The 19270-nt window shown below is 37.9% G+C and overlaps 1 protein-coding gene across 1 annotated transcript in view; it reads left to right on the forward strand.

Moving 5' to 3' along the window:
- The window catches only part of LOC122804601 (cholesterol 24-hydroxylase-like), a 730604-nt gene that overhangs the window by 542241 nt on the left and 169093 nt on the right, over window positions 1-19270 (forward strand). The window contains exon 10 of the mRNA XM_044074564.1: window positions 15496-15568. Within this exon, the coding sequence (XP_043930499.1) occupies window positions 15496-15568 (73 nt within the window). The remainder of the gene's footprint in view (window positions 1-15495; window positions 15569-19270) is intronic.

Below are 19270 nucleotides of genomic sequence, written 5' to 3' on the forward strand. Positions count from 1 at the left end.
CTTGCCAGTGCATTGGTGTCTGAGCCTATTCTAATTAAATAGTTATGCTCCCTAATGCGTTCTTTCAGCATGCGGTTGGTCTTCCCTACATAGTAGGCACTGCAAGCATTGCAAATAGCGACATACACAATGTTTTTACTCTCACAAGTAGTGTTGGTGTTAAAATTAAAAGTACGTTTCGTGACAGGATGTATAAACGTTGTGTCCTTATTAATAAAAGGGCATTGATTACACCTACCACAAGGTACAGTGTTCCTATTCTCAATGATACTCCTAGTCTTGGTATTCCTGGGTCTGCATAATATATTCTTTAAATTGGGTTGGTTCTTGAAGGTAATATGTGGTGTCAGACCTACCACATCACTAACCTCTCTATCTGATCTTAAAATCTCCCACCGTTTGCACATGGCCTCTTTGATCTCTAAGCTCATCTTACTAAAAGTTAGATTCGCTCTAACTCCTATCTGATCATGTTTACCAATGTTAGTTTGTTCAAAACATTCCGAGAAGTAAGGTCTTGCACTACTTGATCTCAAAGAATTTACCGTTTGAATTGTTTCAGATATCTCTTTCTCATGATAGCCTCTCTCTAGGAATTTATCCTTCATCTCCTGTAGGCCAATTTCATAACAAGAACGGTCAGGGTTAAGTCTGGATACTCTCATAAACTGTCCCTTCAGGACATTATTAAAGACATGGCGGGGATGCATACTTTGCCTATGTAATAAGTTGTTCCTCTGGCATCCCTTCCTATATATAGAGGTATTTAACATGCCATTTGACATTCGATATATTTCAACATCCAAGAATGAGATACGGCTATCTGAAAAGTTCATAGTGAACTTCAAGAACTCAGTGGTGGAATCGAGATATGTAACAAATTCTTTGAGAGAATCCTCACTCCCTAACCATAAAAGGAAAAGGTCATCTACAAAACGGCAGTACATGCCTATCTGCTCTTTAAAGTGTGAAGAATTAAGAAGATACTTATCTTCCCAATTAGCCATAACGAGGTTGGCGTAGCTATTCGCACAAGACGTGCCCATAGCTACGCCATCCCTCTGTAAATAAATATCTTCATTGAACACAAAGATATTAGTAGTCAAAACAGTTTCAAGCAATAACGTGACAAGATCTATCTTCTTACCAGAAAACTGTGAATGTGCCTTCATATAATCTGTAATAAAGCCAATGCCCGTGTCATTCGGAATCACAGTAAAAAGACTGACGACATCGAGAGTGACTAATAAAAAGTGTTGACCATCTGGTAGACGTTGTAGGTGGGAGTATAGATCTAATAAGAACTGTTTACTATCTTTTAAAATCCTCTTGTTCTCATTTACTAGTGGCCTCAATGTGTCCTCTAAATAAAGAGACAAGGGTTCCGTGACCCACCCTTGTCCTGCCACAATAGGTCTCATAGGCGGGTCATTCCTATTTTTGTGGACCTTCGGTAGCCCTTGGATAATAGGTATAATAGGATCTATAACTTTGAAATAGTCATATAATTGTTGAGTTATATCAAAGGACATTATTAAGTCATCTAAGGTATGATACACACTGAACACCTTGTCAACAAGCTCATTCTGATTCAATCTAGAATAAGTTTGTGTATCATTTAACATATTCTTCATCTTAAATTCATAATAAACAGTGTCCATGACAACCACTGGTCCCCCTTTGTCTGCAGGTCGAATTATGATGGACTTATCTTCTTTTAAGCTTTTCAAAGCTTGTCTTTGATTGTAATTCAGGTTTTGTCCATGTCTATTAATTTTCTTATTTTGAAAACACTTATATATATCGTTCTCAAGCACATTCCCAAATACTTCTACTGTAGGATGTAGTTGAGGAACATACACACTGTTAGCACGAAATTTATTCATTCCCATCGTGACATTGCTTTGTCCAAAATCAAGTTTAAGTTGTATATTCCGAATGAATAATTTAGTATCTATAATGGCATCAACCAAATCACCCTCCTTGGTAGGAATGAATCCCAACCCTTTGTTCAAAACTTGTTCTTCATATGAGCTTAAGACCCTACTGGATAAATTAATAATTAAGGATTCTGTCTCCCCCACATTTTCTTTATTGTGGGCCCTTGTGGTTGCTCCTCCATAGACCCTTTTCTTTTCTGCCTCCCCCTGCTGTTCGATCGTCTCTTGTCCAAAAAATTCTGGGCTATTGGGAGTGGAGCAGGTAACCTACGTGCTATGGGAGTTGTGCTAGTCACTTTCGGCCTGACTACAGCTGCTCCTGATCTCTGCACGTCAGTAATACATCCTGCAAGGCTTTCTCCTAAATCAGGATCCATGCCCTCTCCAACAACATGTGTACCGGCCTGTCCCCCAGTTGCCTTCACATTATGAACCTTATCTGCATTCTGTGCTGCTGAATGAGCATCTGTACTAAAACTATTTTCACTGACCAAGCCTATGAAATCATTCCTCTCCGCTATCGCGCTTGCTTGTAGTGTTTCATTCCCATCAATAGCCTGTACTGTGTGAATCTCAGATAAAACATTGCGTTGCTCTGCACATACATTATTTCTAACAGATCTGTTAGTATATCCCTGTTGTGTAGAAGAGTTAGTATTATTTACAACACTAAAGTGCCTATCCCTAGGCCAAGTGAAGACATGATTATTTTTAAAATCACGCATGTCGCGTGTAATTTTTGTCTTTTTCTGATCGAACATACGTTTTTCCAGTAATAACACATCATCTAGCACTCTTTTAATATTTTCTAGTTAGGTCATGCTTATCATTACATGTGCATTAATCATTAGGTTTTATTTTGTGCGTGTGATGGGCATATCCATATCTCTAGGGAGTTTGATTAGCATTAGTTATGTTTATTAGACCTAGAGAAATATTTCATCATTTGCCAGTGAGTTTTCTATATGACATGTGCATATGAGTGCTTTCACCCTATTTGTGAAATATGTTTTTTTAAATGCATCTTCCTTTTGATATGTATTGATTTTCTTGTTTGTTGGTAGAAGTAGCTAGTTTCCGCACACTTATGTAGAAGCTGCTGTTTTTAATCTATATTTATGCTGGTCCTAATTTTGCTGACAAGCATTGTGGACTGTACTTACGACTCTGCATTACTTATGATATATTGCTTTAAGAGTTTAATTAGTGATGCTGTCTTTGACCAATGATAAACCATACAATGCTTTATAATGAATTTTAAATGTTTAGTAGTTGTTTTAAGAGTCTGAAGAAGCCTTATGGCGAAAGCGCTCACTTTGTTTTTGGAATAAATGATTTTCTTGAACCTACAGATGTGCACATAGTGTTTCATTCATTGGAACATTTTCAGCGTTCTATTGCCGTCAGGGGACTATGCTTACTGTGATTTGTTATATCCTTTTTTAAGTCAAGCCATGCATTCCAAATCTCTGTCAAGTTCTGATACCCTTGATAAGTGTAAGCATGTGCCTGGGAGATGAACCATTTACAGGTTACCTGTTTGCACTGGAGACATAGGTGCCAAACCAGGGCTGAATTTCCTGTTCCCCATCCAGTTTTCTAAGTTGCACTTGAATTGGATTAGGGAGGAACTCTACTTCACATGAATGGGTAGCCTGTTCCATAGACGGAGTAGTTTCCAGGTACATACCTGTCTCTCCAGCAGGTCCTATTTATGTCACAGGCAAGGTTTAAGTCTTTAGAATGGGTAAATCTGGTACTGTTTGTTTTGTGGATATGCAGGGTGTCCAGCAGAGTGGGGTCTGACAATGCCCTGTATGCTATGCATAGATCTCCCCTCAAAAGCCTGTAGGAAACAAAATACAGGGGTAGGGCCTTGAGGCAGTCTGCATAGGAAATATTACCGACTGGATGATTAGTGGCATCATCCAGGGTTATCATCTAGCTTGTACCAAAGGTGTGCATCATAAATGTTCATGCTGATATTGGAATGGTGTCTCCTGCTAGACAGGTATGTGTGACAATCCTTTTTTTCCCTGATGGGGGCTGTCATATTTGGTTTGCTAATATTTGTGCTGTGATAATCCTAGATGTGAGGTCAGGCACTTCTGTGATGTCACTAGAGCTGTGAGTCAGCATACACAGACAGCTGCTGCTATACAGAGATGACAACTCATCAGTGTCATATGTGTTTCATATTGTCTATCCTACTGTGCTCAGCTCTTGTATTTGACTATTTGTATTGCTATTACAGAGTTGTGAATAATAAATTATAGTAGCCAACTTGATGTACACAGTAATTCTCCATGGAAGGATGGGGATACCTGTTTCTATGGCAGGCCATTTCCTGTGCAGCATATGTGTTTTTGCTTCTTACAGTTCTGATGTTGACACTATGAGTCTTATTCTAAGTCAGTGAATGCAGCTACAGAAGTATATTCTGTCATAATGTCATGGTGAATATAGGATGGCAGTATTCCTGATAATGCCGGTGCAGGACATCACCAACTGCAATCAGTTGCTGTACCATTTATACCAGTAAGTTGTAGCCCTGCACACATAATGGCTGCAGATATGAAGGTGCAGAGAGGACAGCATGTACTAGTGGGATTGCCCACAGTGGTAGCCTGTTATTCTGTTGAGTAGATTCTGTCTGTTTGGAAGCTGGTGCTGTTATTGAAAATGATATGAATGCACAGTCATCACTGTGCATTGTGCCTTTTGTGGACCCACCACAGCATGAACATGCCACTAAAGCAGAAGCTCCTCTTTCTACAAAACCTGAAATGGACAATGCAGCTGTACAGCAGTTTCAGACACTGAGGTACCTCACAGGAATGCATGACAATGGCACTGCAAGATAGTAGTAATGTGGACAAGTTTCTTTTGATACTAACGAGTCATCTGCATGGAAAGACTTGTACCTGGCACAACTACATTATGCCATTGTCATGTAGCTGTACTGGCATAAGACAGGTACTTCATTCTTTGGTCAGTATGTCTGTTGACTCTTGAATATCACTTGAGAACTGGGGCAACAGCAGGTAGCTTTGATGGCCTTGCAACAGCTGCTGCTCTTCATAATTCAGCAGGCCTTTCATACTCTGGTATTCCATACCTAGGTCTATACTGCCATTGTGTGCTGCCTGTGTCGAATGGTGGTTTGTAGACCATCTCTTTATGTATCCTGGCAGTTGTTGTTGGAGGCATTACTCCTGCAGAGCATTCACTGCTTGTTGGGTATATGGAGTCATCCCTAAACACTGTTAGGATCTCACCCACTTGAGGTTGTTACCTGGGTTGTAAGTATTAAAGCATGCAACCTGGTCCAAGTATTTCTGTGCAGCATGGCAGGGGGGCACACTGTGACTGATTTAATATGTCACATATTTTCCTTTGTTGTGGTTAGTATTATTCACAGTACCTGTGCTTTGCATGGAAATGAAAGTTTTGCATTTCTAACCACTTGCATGTCTACCATGTTGTGACATGTTGCTTGGCTGCAGTTTGCTAAATTCACTGCAAAATATACATCATACACTCATATTTGCTTAACATCTGTTTTTACTTTAGATGAATAATGTTTTTTAGAAAGGCACTTCTGTTTTTTTTTGTCTACACCATCTTGATGATGGCATCCAATTTCATAAAAATGCATTTCCTGCCATTTGCCATGGTCGTACTGATGGCATTACTACCATTGTTTGCAGTGCCATATGGTGCAGCATGCAGCAGGTGACAAGGATGTAGCACACCTTGTCAGGGGTATGTTGTAGTACCATGACAGATACTTCCAAATGCCGTAACAGTTGTCTGAGGTGTGTTAAAATGCACTCATTGATGATGTTAGCACAGCACAGTTGTGTCCCTTCTCTGCTGCTGTGCCTGGCTGTTGTACAAACATGAGGACCCACAGATCTAGTGGGTATCCTGAATCACCCATAAGGCAGCCATGTGGTATATGGCCACACACATGACACTGATGAATTGCATAAGTAAGCCTCTGAGGTACTTGCCACAAACATCTTCTCTGGGCACATGCACTACATGCACATTAATGGAGTGGTACCCATAACTTTCATGTATGCATATATGTCATCACTGCCTTATACCTGTATGGCAAAAAGGGTGCACCAATGACAACAGTGATGCCTACCAGTCCTTCTGCACTATACAATTCATGCTCTACAGCAGGGGTGTAGCTAGGATTTTCAAATTTGTACTGACAGCTCTCAAACTGTTACCCCCCTCCCCAGCCAAGCTACGGCCATTCTCGTAATTCACGGTTCGCTCTTTTAGTGTCGATGAAGAGGCATTTGCTGTAATGCCTCTTCAGTAATATAATATAATATAAATTCACTCAAACTCGGTTCCTTGAATTGAAAATTAACCTGAAATGTCAGTTCTTTGAAAAATGCAGCATGGTAGTTGGGGTAGAGACTTTATGCTTTTGTTTTCTGTAACTAAGGTACAAGTTTTGAGCTTGAGTAAATTACTAACCACCTGCTACCACTAACTAGGATGTTTCATTCACACACACACCCCTACCTACCTCTTAGTGCAAGAAATATGGACAAAGCCTAAAATAAACAGGGACAGATATTAAATAATGTTCTCGTGAACTTAGAAAGTTGCTAGAATAACAGGATTTGTGCTAGTATGAATTTTTCCAAAGGACATGAAGTCTGAAGCTCAAATGTCTGTCATTATTTAGCAACTTCAGCCTTCAATGATTTCTAGAAAATCACAAAATTTATGAGGAACAGACAAAAATATGGCGCAAAAATCTGGACATTCTGCAAAATGTGGACAGTTGAGAGGTATACTACCTACCACACACAACCTCTCAACCTCTTACAGCAACAAACTCATAAATAAAACTGAGGCAAAGGCCCAAAAATAAGGACATTTTGGTTACATATTGCTCTTATAAACTTAGAAAGATAATAGAATAGTAGTAGGTCTTGCATCAGTCTGAATTTTCTGAAAGGTATGAAATCTGAAACTGAAATGTCTGCATTATTTTCTAACTTCAGTCTTTAACAATTTGCCACTAATTTGCCAGAAAACTGCAATTTTATGAAAAACGGACCAAAAATGTGACGCAAAAATATAAAATTGCCAGACAATACAGCTGGGAACCTGTCAAAGGAGGGACACCATTTTAATATGAGCACTGTTAACTTAGAGCAGCTGACAAAATTAGAGAATCTACATGCATTTCTGGAATAAAAGTAATGTATAACTCTGATCATTACAGTTATTTATAAAAGTAAAGTAAACCCTCTATGTTTTCTTCCAAAATTGCTATTTTGTGGAGGGATCATTAGGGGAATAGCAACATTTTGAGCCAAAATCAGGGACAGTTGAGGTTTGGCTATGCCTAATTCTATAAAGCAATTTATTTGCATGTGCCTCTCAACCTGTTAATGCAATAAATCTGGACAAGGTCAAATATATTGAGGGAACATATAAACAGTACTAAAATTGCTATTGTATAAACTGGGACAGTTGATAGAACAGGTCTTTTTTTAGCATGCATTTTTCTGAAGGTTATAAAGTCTGAAACTAGTGTCATTTAGTGACTTAATTCCTAAATCATTTGCCAGAAAACCACAAACTGAGGAACAAACCAAAAATAAGAAGCAAAAAATCTATTCATTCTTTGAAAATCTGGACAGTTGGGAGGTATAGTTCAGCTGGGGCTGTCAAAGTTTGCCGCCCTTCCCTCACAAAACCATGGTCGAATGGAGCCTCCCCCTGCAGCCATTCCAATGATCCATTACTTTGCTATTTCACTCCATTTCCCATAAACACTAATGTGCATACTGATTTACTTCTATGATGATTTGAACTTCATTTGAAAGTTTTATTTTGCATTTTACAGCACAAACACTAAGACATCTGCTAAACAAACTTGGCATTAAAACTTCTCTGCCCTTGAAACTCATTCATTGAAACATTAAAACCCACATTCAAAGAAAATACATTTTACCCGTGGCAGATAAAAATTAATTCTGGGCTGCTTTTAAATCATAGGCCCCTTGCATATGAAACATACATGTGCTCTTTGATACACCTTCCTATTGCTTTGAACATTTTTCCAGTAAACAATGAAACAAAACTGCCCAATTCAGAACATTTCCATCATAAAAGTCTAGTCAAACTTCTACAGTCCACCATTATCAGTAAATAATATGCACAATCTCTGAAGTAGTAAAAAAGTCATCTAAATAATTCCACATTAAATAAATCTAACTAATGAAGAGGTTGTTGCTAGCAATCACCTTTATATTTCATGACTTCACCGAAAAATAAAGTGTCTGATGCCCCTGAGGAATAAATTGCCTAAATTACATTAATAATAAGCTAGTAATATTGCAATAGGAAATGGATGGCAAACTGGTAACAGGCTCATAGTTAGTGTCTTAACTTTCAGTACAGCAGCATTCACCCCTTATGGGAGTAGAACCAACAACCTTCTGCATTAAAAGCAAGTACACAACATTTTGTGCTACTAGCAATGTGAGCTGACTTAGCATAATCAGCACTAAACTTCTCTTCCCCTGCAGCTCTCAGCTCCTTCTAAAATCTACACAATACTCAACTACATCTCAACTTCGCAGCACAAGAAGTCTGGAAAAAGCCAAATTTATTGGGGTGGGTCAAAAGGGCAAAAAACAGGAACACATTAAACATTGCTTGTATAATCTTGGAAAGCTGCTAGAATAAAATGCTGTTACCATCATACATTTTACTGCCAAGGTCACTGTGCAAAATAGTCAGAACAACATACCACTATGCCTAATCACCTGCTTTGTGAAAGAGAGGAAGACTGAAACTTAAATGGCTATCATTTAATGAATTCAGTTCTCACCATAGCTGTCAACCTCTTAGCACAAAACACCTGGACAAACCCAGTAATGAGGGAATACAGCCCTCAAACATATTCAGTGAATTCAGTTCTTGCCATAGCTGTCAACCTTAGCACAAAAACCTGGACAAAGCCAATAACAGGGTATTACAGTCCCAAAAATAAGGACAAATTTCAAATAGTCATAAACTTAAGGTTGTGTTGCTATATATTTATTGCTAGAATAAAAAGTTGTTTTACTATGTCACAAACACAGGGATAAGATGCAGACTCCACACAGAAGGCACCCCAGCCAAGAATCAAACCAGAAAACCTATAGCTGTGAGGCAACAATACTGCCACTGCACCATCAAATATGTAAGGAAGTAAGCATTCAGAAACCTGAAGTCTGAAATTTAAATGCCTGTCAATTTGTTAATCAGGACAGTCTAACTTGGAACAAAAATAAAACAATTCTCAGCAGAGACCCAGGAAAAAATAATGCAGACATGTCTTTGTAACATGGGAGGACACAAAAGCAAACCCACACAAACACAGGGAGAAGATACAGACCCCCCCACCACAAAGAAGACACCCCAGCCAAGAACCAAACCCAAGAACCTACAGCTGTGAGGCATCAATGCTACGTTGCTACCACTGCACCATCAAATTTCAAGCATTGCAATATTTAAACACCACAGATATGAGGAATAGAATAGATCAGATCAAATATGAGGCAAAAATCTGCAATTTTTTTACAAATGGTGGTGGGTAGGGAATTCAGGTCTTTAACACCTGCTTACAAGGTACAGGGTTCAAGCCTGAGGTATTCCCTACCACACCACCATGAGTAATTACCAGTACATCCCACCTGGGGCATTTTCACACACACACACACACACACTCTCTCTGAGGACAACTTCAAATATTATTATTCTCACTCTTACTCTCTGAGGACAACTTCAAATATTATTATTCTCACTCTTAGATTACAGAAATGTTGAACACAGAAAATGAGTTGGTACAAAATAGGATGACGAATTCATACCCGATAACTGTTTCCTAAAAGTTATTCAGTCTCAGTAACCATTTCAAACTTGCTACTGCTAGCCAGCTTCATTTTCAGATAAAATGTGTTTCTGGCTAAACTACTGTAGTACGTTTTTCCATTTAAGCGAGTACAGAGTGGTAAGCAGTATCTGATCACATACCGAGCTAAAGGTTAATGGTAGGTGGCCCATGATACAATTCAGAAGTTTGTTGGACTTTGAAGTTACATTGGGTTAAAACAAAAACAGCTGACTCTTCTGAGTTTCATACTTTTTTTTTTTTTTACATTAGAGATTCTTAGACTTAAAGCTGTGAATCATTAGCCATTTACATCAGTATGAATATCTCTAGACCAGCTGTAACAAAGTGTGCCTTCAATAGTATAACAGCATTAACTTTTTACTGCACTTTTTAACAGCCATGAAAATGGTTGGGAAGATTCTGACAGATACGGACTGCATATAAACATTTCCCTTTTCACTGAGGGATAAAGTTTTGTGAGAGTAGGATGTTGATTTCATATGTGTGACCCCAAAATGCATTGCTCATTAAAGCAGAATTATAGAACTGCTATATTGGTGAATTTGACAAAAAATGCTATAACGTAAATGTCATTTAAATTTTTTAAAAAACTTTACTGGTGTCTTTGGATGCACCAATTATGAATAGTTTGGAAAAGGAATATGTTTATGTGACAAAGTTCTGAATCTGATTTCGCATGGAGCACAGGCCGTAATTAACTGAATGTGAATGAATCACAGGTCTGAGTACCCGCAATCTAAATGAGGTGATGAGCTGCAGCAGTCTTACCATCTTCCTTCTGCTAAAACATATTCTTCCATTACACTGCTGCTGTCAGTTCCTAAACATTTTGAAGCATAGCTGTCAACACTAACCATTTTGTAAATTGTATATTCCTTGGAACATGTAGTGACACACACACACACACACACACACACACACACACACACACACACACACACACACACACACACACACACACACACACACACACACACCATATTACTCACCAGAAGACCCTTCTACAGAACGTCCTTGAAGTGAGACCAACATCCTCCCGCTCGACCAACATAACGTGTACATCCTCACCAAAGCTTGGTTGCAAGACCCAGAACGTCCTTGAAGTCCAACATAACATGTACATCCTCCCGCTCGAAATGCATTTGAACTGGCGGCCGGAAATACATGCGCGGTGAGCGGTGAGCTCCATTCCGACTGGCTGCCCTGATGAGCTGACGTCATTGTGCAGTAAAGAGCGAAAAAACAAAAAAGTGAACATTTAAAAAGCTACCCCCCTTCTAAATAAGTTGTACTGAATTCAGTACAGTGCGTATGCCTCCCGACGTCCCTGCTCTACAGGTGTTTTTTCTGGTAGTGCATTTCTCAGCCTTAGGCTTCTAGTTCACTATTGATCTAGGTGTCTTAATGGTACAAATGAAATGCCTTTCATGAATTGTATAACTGGTCTTATGTCTTATGTGCATATATGCAGCCAATGTAGCAGTAGCAGTTGGTCAATCTCTCTACTCATGTACCATTGCTAAAACTTGGAATTCCCTAACTAGCTCTATCAGAACTATATACAATCACATATCCTTCAAAAAGTCTCAAAAATAGCATCTCTTAGCCCTATGGCAATGTACATGTGGCTACGACTACAGAGCATCTTTATCTTCTCCCACCTGTTCTCACTAACTTTTATCTCCCCTCTGCTTAACAGTTATGCAACTATCTCTTGCTGTTTTCTCTCTACAATATCCAAAGCAGATGATATATTGTACTTTGTATATTTTGTATATAATGTATACTGCCTTTGTTATTCTAGCTAGAAATTTATAAGATTGTATGTCTGTTTTTTTAAGTTGTTATCTCTCCATGTATGTAGAAAATGTGATTGTATTTAAATTTCTTTTGTATGCAGAGTTTTTCTCCCTGGGCCTCCACTGAAAATGGGCACTTTTTGGCCCAGTGGACCATCCCAGCAAATAAATAAACAAACAAATAAATAAATAAATAAATAAAATGTTTTTATTAGTATATGTAATACATACATTGCTGTACACCTGCATGAAATCTGTGTTACTACCGTACGCACTGACTTGTGATTCCATTTTTGTAACCTACTGCATATCTGTCTTTCTGTATATTCTGACTAGATTAATGACTTTCATCCTTGGTGTTACATGCAGTCAGGATAACTGTAGAGTCATCCATCTCTCCACTGCAACAAGGATTTTAATAAATAAAGATGAAGTGAACATACATTATGATTAAGTATAAATAAAACTAGATGTGCACTATTCTGTGGCCTTCCTCCTAACATGCTAAAATGTCCACGGAATGAGTATGGACCGAATAGTAGTTGTTACATATTTAATTTTCTATCCTTTTGGGTGATGTCAACTTTTTCTGATATGATCTGTGTTAAATTATCATTGTTGATGAAATCTTGAGAAGTTTTTCTTGAACTCCTAAAAATAGAGTTTGTAATACTTTGTTCTTTAGCATCCCAGGTTCTAGTGTCTCCTCATTTAGTAACCTTGTAGTTTTACTTAATGGATAGGCTTAATGCAGTTTATCACTCAGATCAGATTTGTTAAGATTAGAGAGAGTAAATTAAATGATTCAGATTCATCTGTGTTTTTATCTTCATTTAGCCCTGTGAATATTCAGCATAGATTATACATGCAGGCCATTGTTTGACAACTTCTCAAAGGATTTAGCTATGACCTATTAATTACCTTCTTTCTTCATCCTTTAGTTTTGAAACCGATTCTTTCCATCTCTAATTGTCAGTCATGTGACTCTGAGAAAGTCACTCAGTTGACCCAAAAAGAGGAACTTGTGCCAAATGTGTTTACATGCTTAACATAAATACAATGTTGTTGTTGTTGTGTCTTTCGGCTTTTCCCAGTTAGGGGTCACCACAGCAGAACTCCAGTCCGCTAATGATTGGCAGTAGATTTTTATGTGCCGAGTTGCCAGCCCTGGCGTACAACCTTCAACGAAGGTATGTCCATTCACGCATGCCTCCAGACAGAAGATGCTCTATTTGAGAATCGAAGGGGACAACATCTTACTGTCAGGCGACAGCACTACCGCAGCAGCACCACCGCAGTTATATAACATAAATACAATAAATAAATGAAATAACATATTGACTTAAATAGGGAAACACATTATTATACACTGCATATAAATTTAAAATTGCAGCAAGAAATGTTTTATCATTGCTGCTTCACAGCACTTGGTTCTCCAGCTTTGTTCTCAGCTAGGGTGCCATCTTTGTGGAGTTTTCATGTCCTTCCTGTTTCAATGTGGACTTTTACTAGGTGTTTTGGTTTTCTTCCACATCCCAAAGGCACTTTATAGGTGAACTGGTGATCATAGTAATTGCCCACAGGTGTATGTGCAATGTGCTGGTGAGTGTATTCTGTGATGGGTGGATATCCTGTCCATGATTAGCTTCTCTGTCTTGTACTCTCATTCAGTGCCCGGAAAGGCCCTAACTCCTTTGTAAAGCTAAACCTGATTAAGTGGGTAATCACAAAAAAAAAAAAAAAAAAAAAAAAAGAATGAAAATGAATATGGGACAAATTATGTGATTATGACTATAAAATGTATACCAAAGATTATGCTGTATCAGTTACTGAAGTATTTGCTTCACCATCAGTTAATATTGATAAAATAACAGTACATGCTTTTTCGTATTATTGACTTACTGACACTAACTGCGTTTAAATGTGATGAAGCAGTTTTATGAACAAAATAATGTACAGGCTTATTAGTACTGACAAACTGTAAATGTGATTTGTTAAGTGTTTGAGTTTTGTTGTGCTACCTGTATTGCAATGGTCAACTATTTTAATGATTGCTTTTAACCTGAAAAGAGACAGTGGGCCTATTGTTTGCAATGTTAGAAAGCAAACTAATATGAAAACACATTATCTCCATCATCTTAGTAATCATCTTAGCAATTGTATTACTCTGCAGCCTTCTTCCCCTGAATCTAGACTTGCAGTAATGCTTATTTTGTGTTCCTTCTCATAACATATTTGGCATATTCCAGTCATCTCTTTCAAAGGTATCAAGTCCTTCTCTCATCATGGCCTCCAGTTGAGAATCAAATACCAGTCCTATCATCTTCTTCTTCCATGGAAAGGAGAAAATCCCTAGTATGAAAACCATTCTTTCCCTGGCCAGATCATTGGTGTTGGGAGCTTATTCCCAAATGCATTTCTTCAACATTTGGGTGATCTCCTAAATTGCCCATAGGTGTAGTGTCATGAGTCTGTGCGTGTGAGTGTGTGTGAGTGTGTGTAAGTGTGTTAGTGTTATGATGTGCTGGTAACTTGTCCAGGATTCATTTCTCTGACAGTTCAACCATGTACCAATATCTAAAACTGATCTGTGTAATATTTATGTGCTGTATGATCAGCTATTTTTCTTTCGGCTTTTCCCGGTTAGGGGTCGCCACAGCAGAACTCCGATCCGCTAATGATTGGCAGTAGATTTTTACAGTGCCGGGGTGCCAGCTCGACACCCAACGTTCAACAAAGGCACGCCCATTCAAGGATGTCTTTTGAACGCTACTCGACTGCGGGGAGGACATGCAGGCTCTACACAGAAGGCGCTCCGCTCCAGCCGAGAATCGAACGGGAGAACCTCTTGCTGTGAGGTGACAATGCTACCGCTGCACCACGGCGCCTTCAAAGGTAAAATAAATTCATTAACAAATACATTCCACAGCAATTCTTCACACACAGGTTTCACATTCTTTGCTGTTCTGTTCTGTAAACTATGACTTATTTTCTGCAGTTCATTGATTTTTCATCTCTTTCACTCTGACCACATATGGAATAATTACATACAGGAATTCTTTCGCAAAAATTAAAAAAATGATTTAGAGAGACAGAGGTGACTACAAACATCAGCAAAGTTTTATTGTATCACTGATTCCTCATTTACATTGACAGTGATTTGCAGTTCTGAAAAAAAATGAAGTTCCATTTTCATGAGATGTAATCTGGAAATTATACACAATTTTTAATGATAATCTCCTGTCATTGTCGTGATTTCATAGTAAATTTCTAGTGCATCTATACATATGAAAAATTAAAACAAATCCTAGGTATAGCAAGATCACTAAATGAAACTGGCAGCATTTTTAAGTAAAAAAAATATGAGAAGGAACTCAAGTTGTGGTAAATGTGAGCTCCGACCTAAAATGCTAAATTGCATGAAAATTATATGTTTTTTCAGTACTCAGACGGTACAGATTTGGGACTTGCTGGTATTTTTTTCTGGAAACATGGAAAATCAGTTTGCTTGGACATTTAGCCTAATCCCCATATTACTCTGCCCATCTTTTAGCATAACATTGTTTTACTAACAGAGACAAACACTTTGCCATTGTTATGATGTTGAAATAGTAATGTAATGACATGTCTGACTTATGAGTTTTTGCCACATTTTAATTTTCCTACATGCTTTCACCATTTAGAACAATCTGAAGCAATTGCTGTAAGTGGTTGATATCCAAAGTATGCAAAATAAATTATGAAACTAGATTTGTAAGTTTTTCTAGCTTTATTTAACCCTACCAATGATACATATAAATCCTACATTTAGGTCATGAAACAACAGCCAATCAGCTTTCCTCTACACTTATGGAGTTAACAAGGCAACCAGAAATTTTGACAAGGTGAGTCAGCACACATTTTGATCTAGCTCTTTCTGTAATATGGTACTGTTACAGTTTTCCATTCTTTTACACTGCCATTAACCATACACTAACACATTGTTTGTACCAGCATTCAGGAAATTAATCGGAATATAGTTCCTTGCTAAGTGTGCAATTGGATATTGTTGCTGGATGCCAAGTTTAGAGAAGCAAAGTAATATGTGCAATCCGGCACACTAACTCAACACTCATTGGGAAACAAGGCAGAAGGAGTAATTCTTAACAGGTCATCCCCCCACATTGCAGGATGTATGTGTTCACTCACTTATTCACTTATCCAGAGGCAACTTTGGAGGAGTATCATTTGACCTATGGCATGCCTTTGGCTTCTGGAGTAAAGGATCTGTTGAAAACAGATACAGACACAGAGAAGATTTACCGAGTATGTACAGAAGGCACTGTATCCCACAAGTGAACAAGAGATCAGGGAGTTGTGAAGCAGCAACACTGACTGCCACATCACAACATTTTTCATGTTTTTTTTCCAAGACAGCATTAAGTTTAGCCAACAGGGTTTGAGCACCTCAGCCAATCCATTATCCCAATCCTGTATGCCTGAATCTTTGTAGTGGTTCTTAAATTCCTTATGTAAGGAGTAATGTTAGATCTGACATTTTCCTTACAAATGGACCAACACCAAATCAGCTCTCTCTCTCTCTTAGAAAATGCTGTGTCATCTATTCTGAACATAATTCAAATATATTTGGATATTAAAAAAGAATAGTAGACTCATAAATGTGTAAATTAAAGCAGTTATGCACTAGTGATCTACTACTTGATTTAAGCACCTGGCTCTGCGGCATAGTTAAAACGTTTGATTTGCTACTCAGGTGCAGCAGGATAGGAATGAGTAACTGAGGCCCATAAATGCATCCAATGCGAAGATCATAGCCCAATTAAGTTCATAGTTTTATAGGCAAGTACTAGGCAATCAGTCTGCAGACCATTGTAAGCATAGCCAGAAGTCCTAATTCAGAAGTTTCCTCCAGGCTTAAGGAGGGCAAGACGAGATAAACTAGAGAGGAAACTGGGGCTGTTCTTTCTAATTATCTGGTTTTGACTTGAATGTGGCAAGAGTGCTATCCTGGTGTTCTAGAGGTGAGGGGTATGTTGGCATATGAATCTATCATACCGGTGTATCTGTTAATAACTGTTAAGTTCTTTTAACCAGGTATTTGATGTGCCATTTCTCTTGTGCAAGAATAGGAGGTTATAGAGGGTTGGCTCTTTCATGGCTCAAAAAGCCAGACACCAAATTGCACAGAGGAGTCTAAAAGAGACTAAGTACAAAGAGAGGCTGCCAGTCTGTCCTGATAACTACCATATTTGAGGCCACTGATCTTTTCAGTTATGAATCTCTGAGGTCTCTCAAGTTGAGTAATATGTTTTGACAAGTACAAACCAGAAGGTGCATTATTTTGAGTAATGTGTCTGAAGAGATATGAGTAAAGGGGTATTATGACCTCTTTGGATCTACTGGAGATGTCTTTGGAAATGAGATGAGCCATATAGAAGGCTTTCCAAACTACTGTGGATACAAAATGGTTAAACAATAAGATATTATCAGTTAGGGTGCCTAGATCCCTTATGACAGTGACCGATTGAAGGAATGTGTCACTTGTACTACATGAAAATGTATTGTCTACCGAAAGCAACTATGCTACATTTTTTAACATAGGTTGAGACCATTGTCCTTGCACCAGTTATTAACATGGTTTAACCCATACTGGAACAACTGTGAGTCATCAGAGGAAGATCAGATAACAGCACTCAAATTACAGTACCTGCAAACATAGATCACCATATGCAAGGAATATTGACTTGAAGGTCTGAGAAGTAGCTGCCAAGTAGGAGGTGGCCAATGTAGAGTCATGTGGTATAAAGCTGGTAACTTTCTTTGCTTTCAGAATTGGCACCAGTGATTCTAACCACAGGGGTTCTGTCAGATAACCAGTTAGCTATCGATAAACAGCATAAGATGGATAAATCTGTCAAAAGACCTGCATGGGAAATAGTGTCAAAGGCCATGGCCAGGTCCAGATAAGCTGTATGCACTGCATAACTGCTACGCACCACTTCAGTTACTTTTTTAAGTAATTAATGAGGTTGAAGAGGCAGGACCTTCTTTTGACAAATAGGGTTGCCACCTTTTCAAATGGCCAAAGTGGGACATTTTTGATACAAACATCAGATATTACAGGCTGACACATACCCGTGGTCAGTACAAAGTATATAACTTAACTTTTTTGCCTAAATAAAAGCTTATTCTTGTAGCATTTTAGTTGCTTATTCTGTTTCTTATAACATTTAGGTATTTTAGATACAGAATAACTGTTTTATGCAACTATTACATAAAATATAGGAAATAATTGTGTCCTAAAATCTCAGGACATTTGCCATTTTTACAATTTTTTGTCAGGACACAACTGCCCAAAGAGGGACTGTCCCCTGCAAAGTGGGACAGGTGGTAACCCTATTGACAAAGCTGAAGATAATATAGGGTTAAGAGATTTTCAATATCTAGATTAAAGAGGTCTGAGATAATATACTGCATAGCTTTATACATGAGGCTAGTGAGATTAAGAGATCTATAGCTACCAAGGTCTGTGATTGGGCTACTTCAGTGTAATGGCATTACAATGGCTGTTTTCCAGGCTTCAGGAGAGTAACCAGTGAAGAGTTTCAGATTAAAGAGGTTAAGCACAGGTTCAGTGAGACCATACTTGGCACTGATAATTAGGCAACCTGGTATATTATTATCGCCCAAGCATGAGGTGTTTTTAACCTTTGAGAGAGCTGACAGTACTTTTCCATAGTAACTAAAGGGGTGGCTGGGATTGTGGAATCTGTGGACTAGCTATAACTGTGGGTAGAGTACAATTTGCACTAAATTTGTCATCTAGGATATTTGCTATTTCCTTTGGGTCAGAGAATGCAATATTTTTGTGGACTTACTCTGAACATTAAAACAAACAATAGTATGGAACATAAGACCACAGAGACTGCAGTAATAAAACTGTACTATTTAATAGGTGCTTTCATCTTGATATAAAATCAAGACTTCAGCAGACAAATAAAATACAAAAACATTCATATTTATACCTTAGGATCACATGATCATTTTATGCCAAACATTCTTTCCCATATCTTTATAAAGATACAAATCCCCAAAAACTAATATATATATACACACACACACACACACACACACACACACACACACACACACACACACACACACACACACACATATATATATATATATAAATAAAAAAACGATAATTACATAGATTTAAAAAAAAAAAAATATATATATATATATATATCTATATATATATATATATATATATATATATATATAAAATAAATAAAAAATTCAGATAATTTATCTGTTATCAGCTTTTAGTTTCACTAAGGAAGAGATAAAGATATTACCATTAATGCCAGGAAAAACTGCAGCATTTAATTTAAGTTGCCTAGCTAACTCCCTCTTCTCAAGTATGTAGCCCCAAGGACCTCCCCGAATAGTAGGAACAACCTGTTTAACAACAAAAAATTGCAACATATGTGTAGGATTCAAGTTAATAAGTTTTGTGAATGCATTAGTTAAATTAAGCTTTTTACTATCATGGAGATGTTCATGCATTCTCTGCTTTAATGTTC

This window comes from Protopterus annectens, chromosome 6.part0 (assembly GCF_019279795.1).
Source record: "Protopterus annectens isolate FY-2018-M chromosome 6.part0, PAN1.0, whole genome shotgun sequence".
NCBI lineage: Eukaryota > Metazoa > Chordata > Ceratodontiformes > Protopteridae > Protopterus > Protopterus annectens.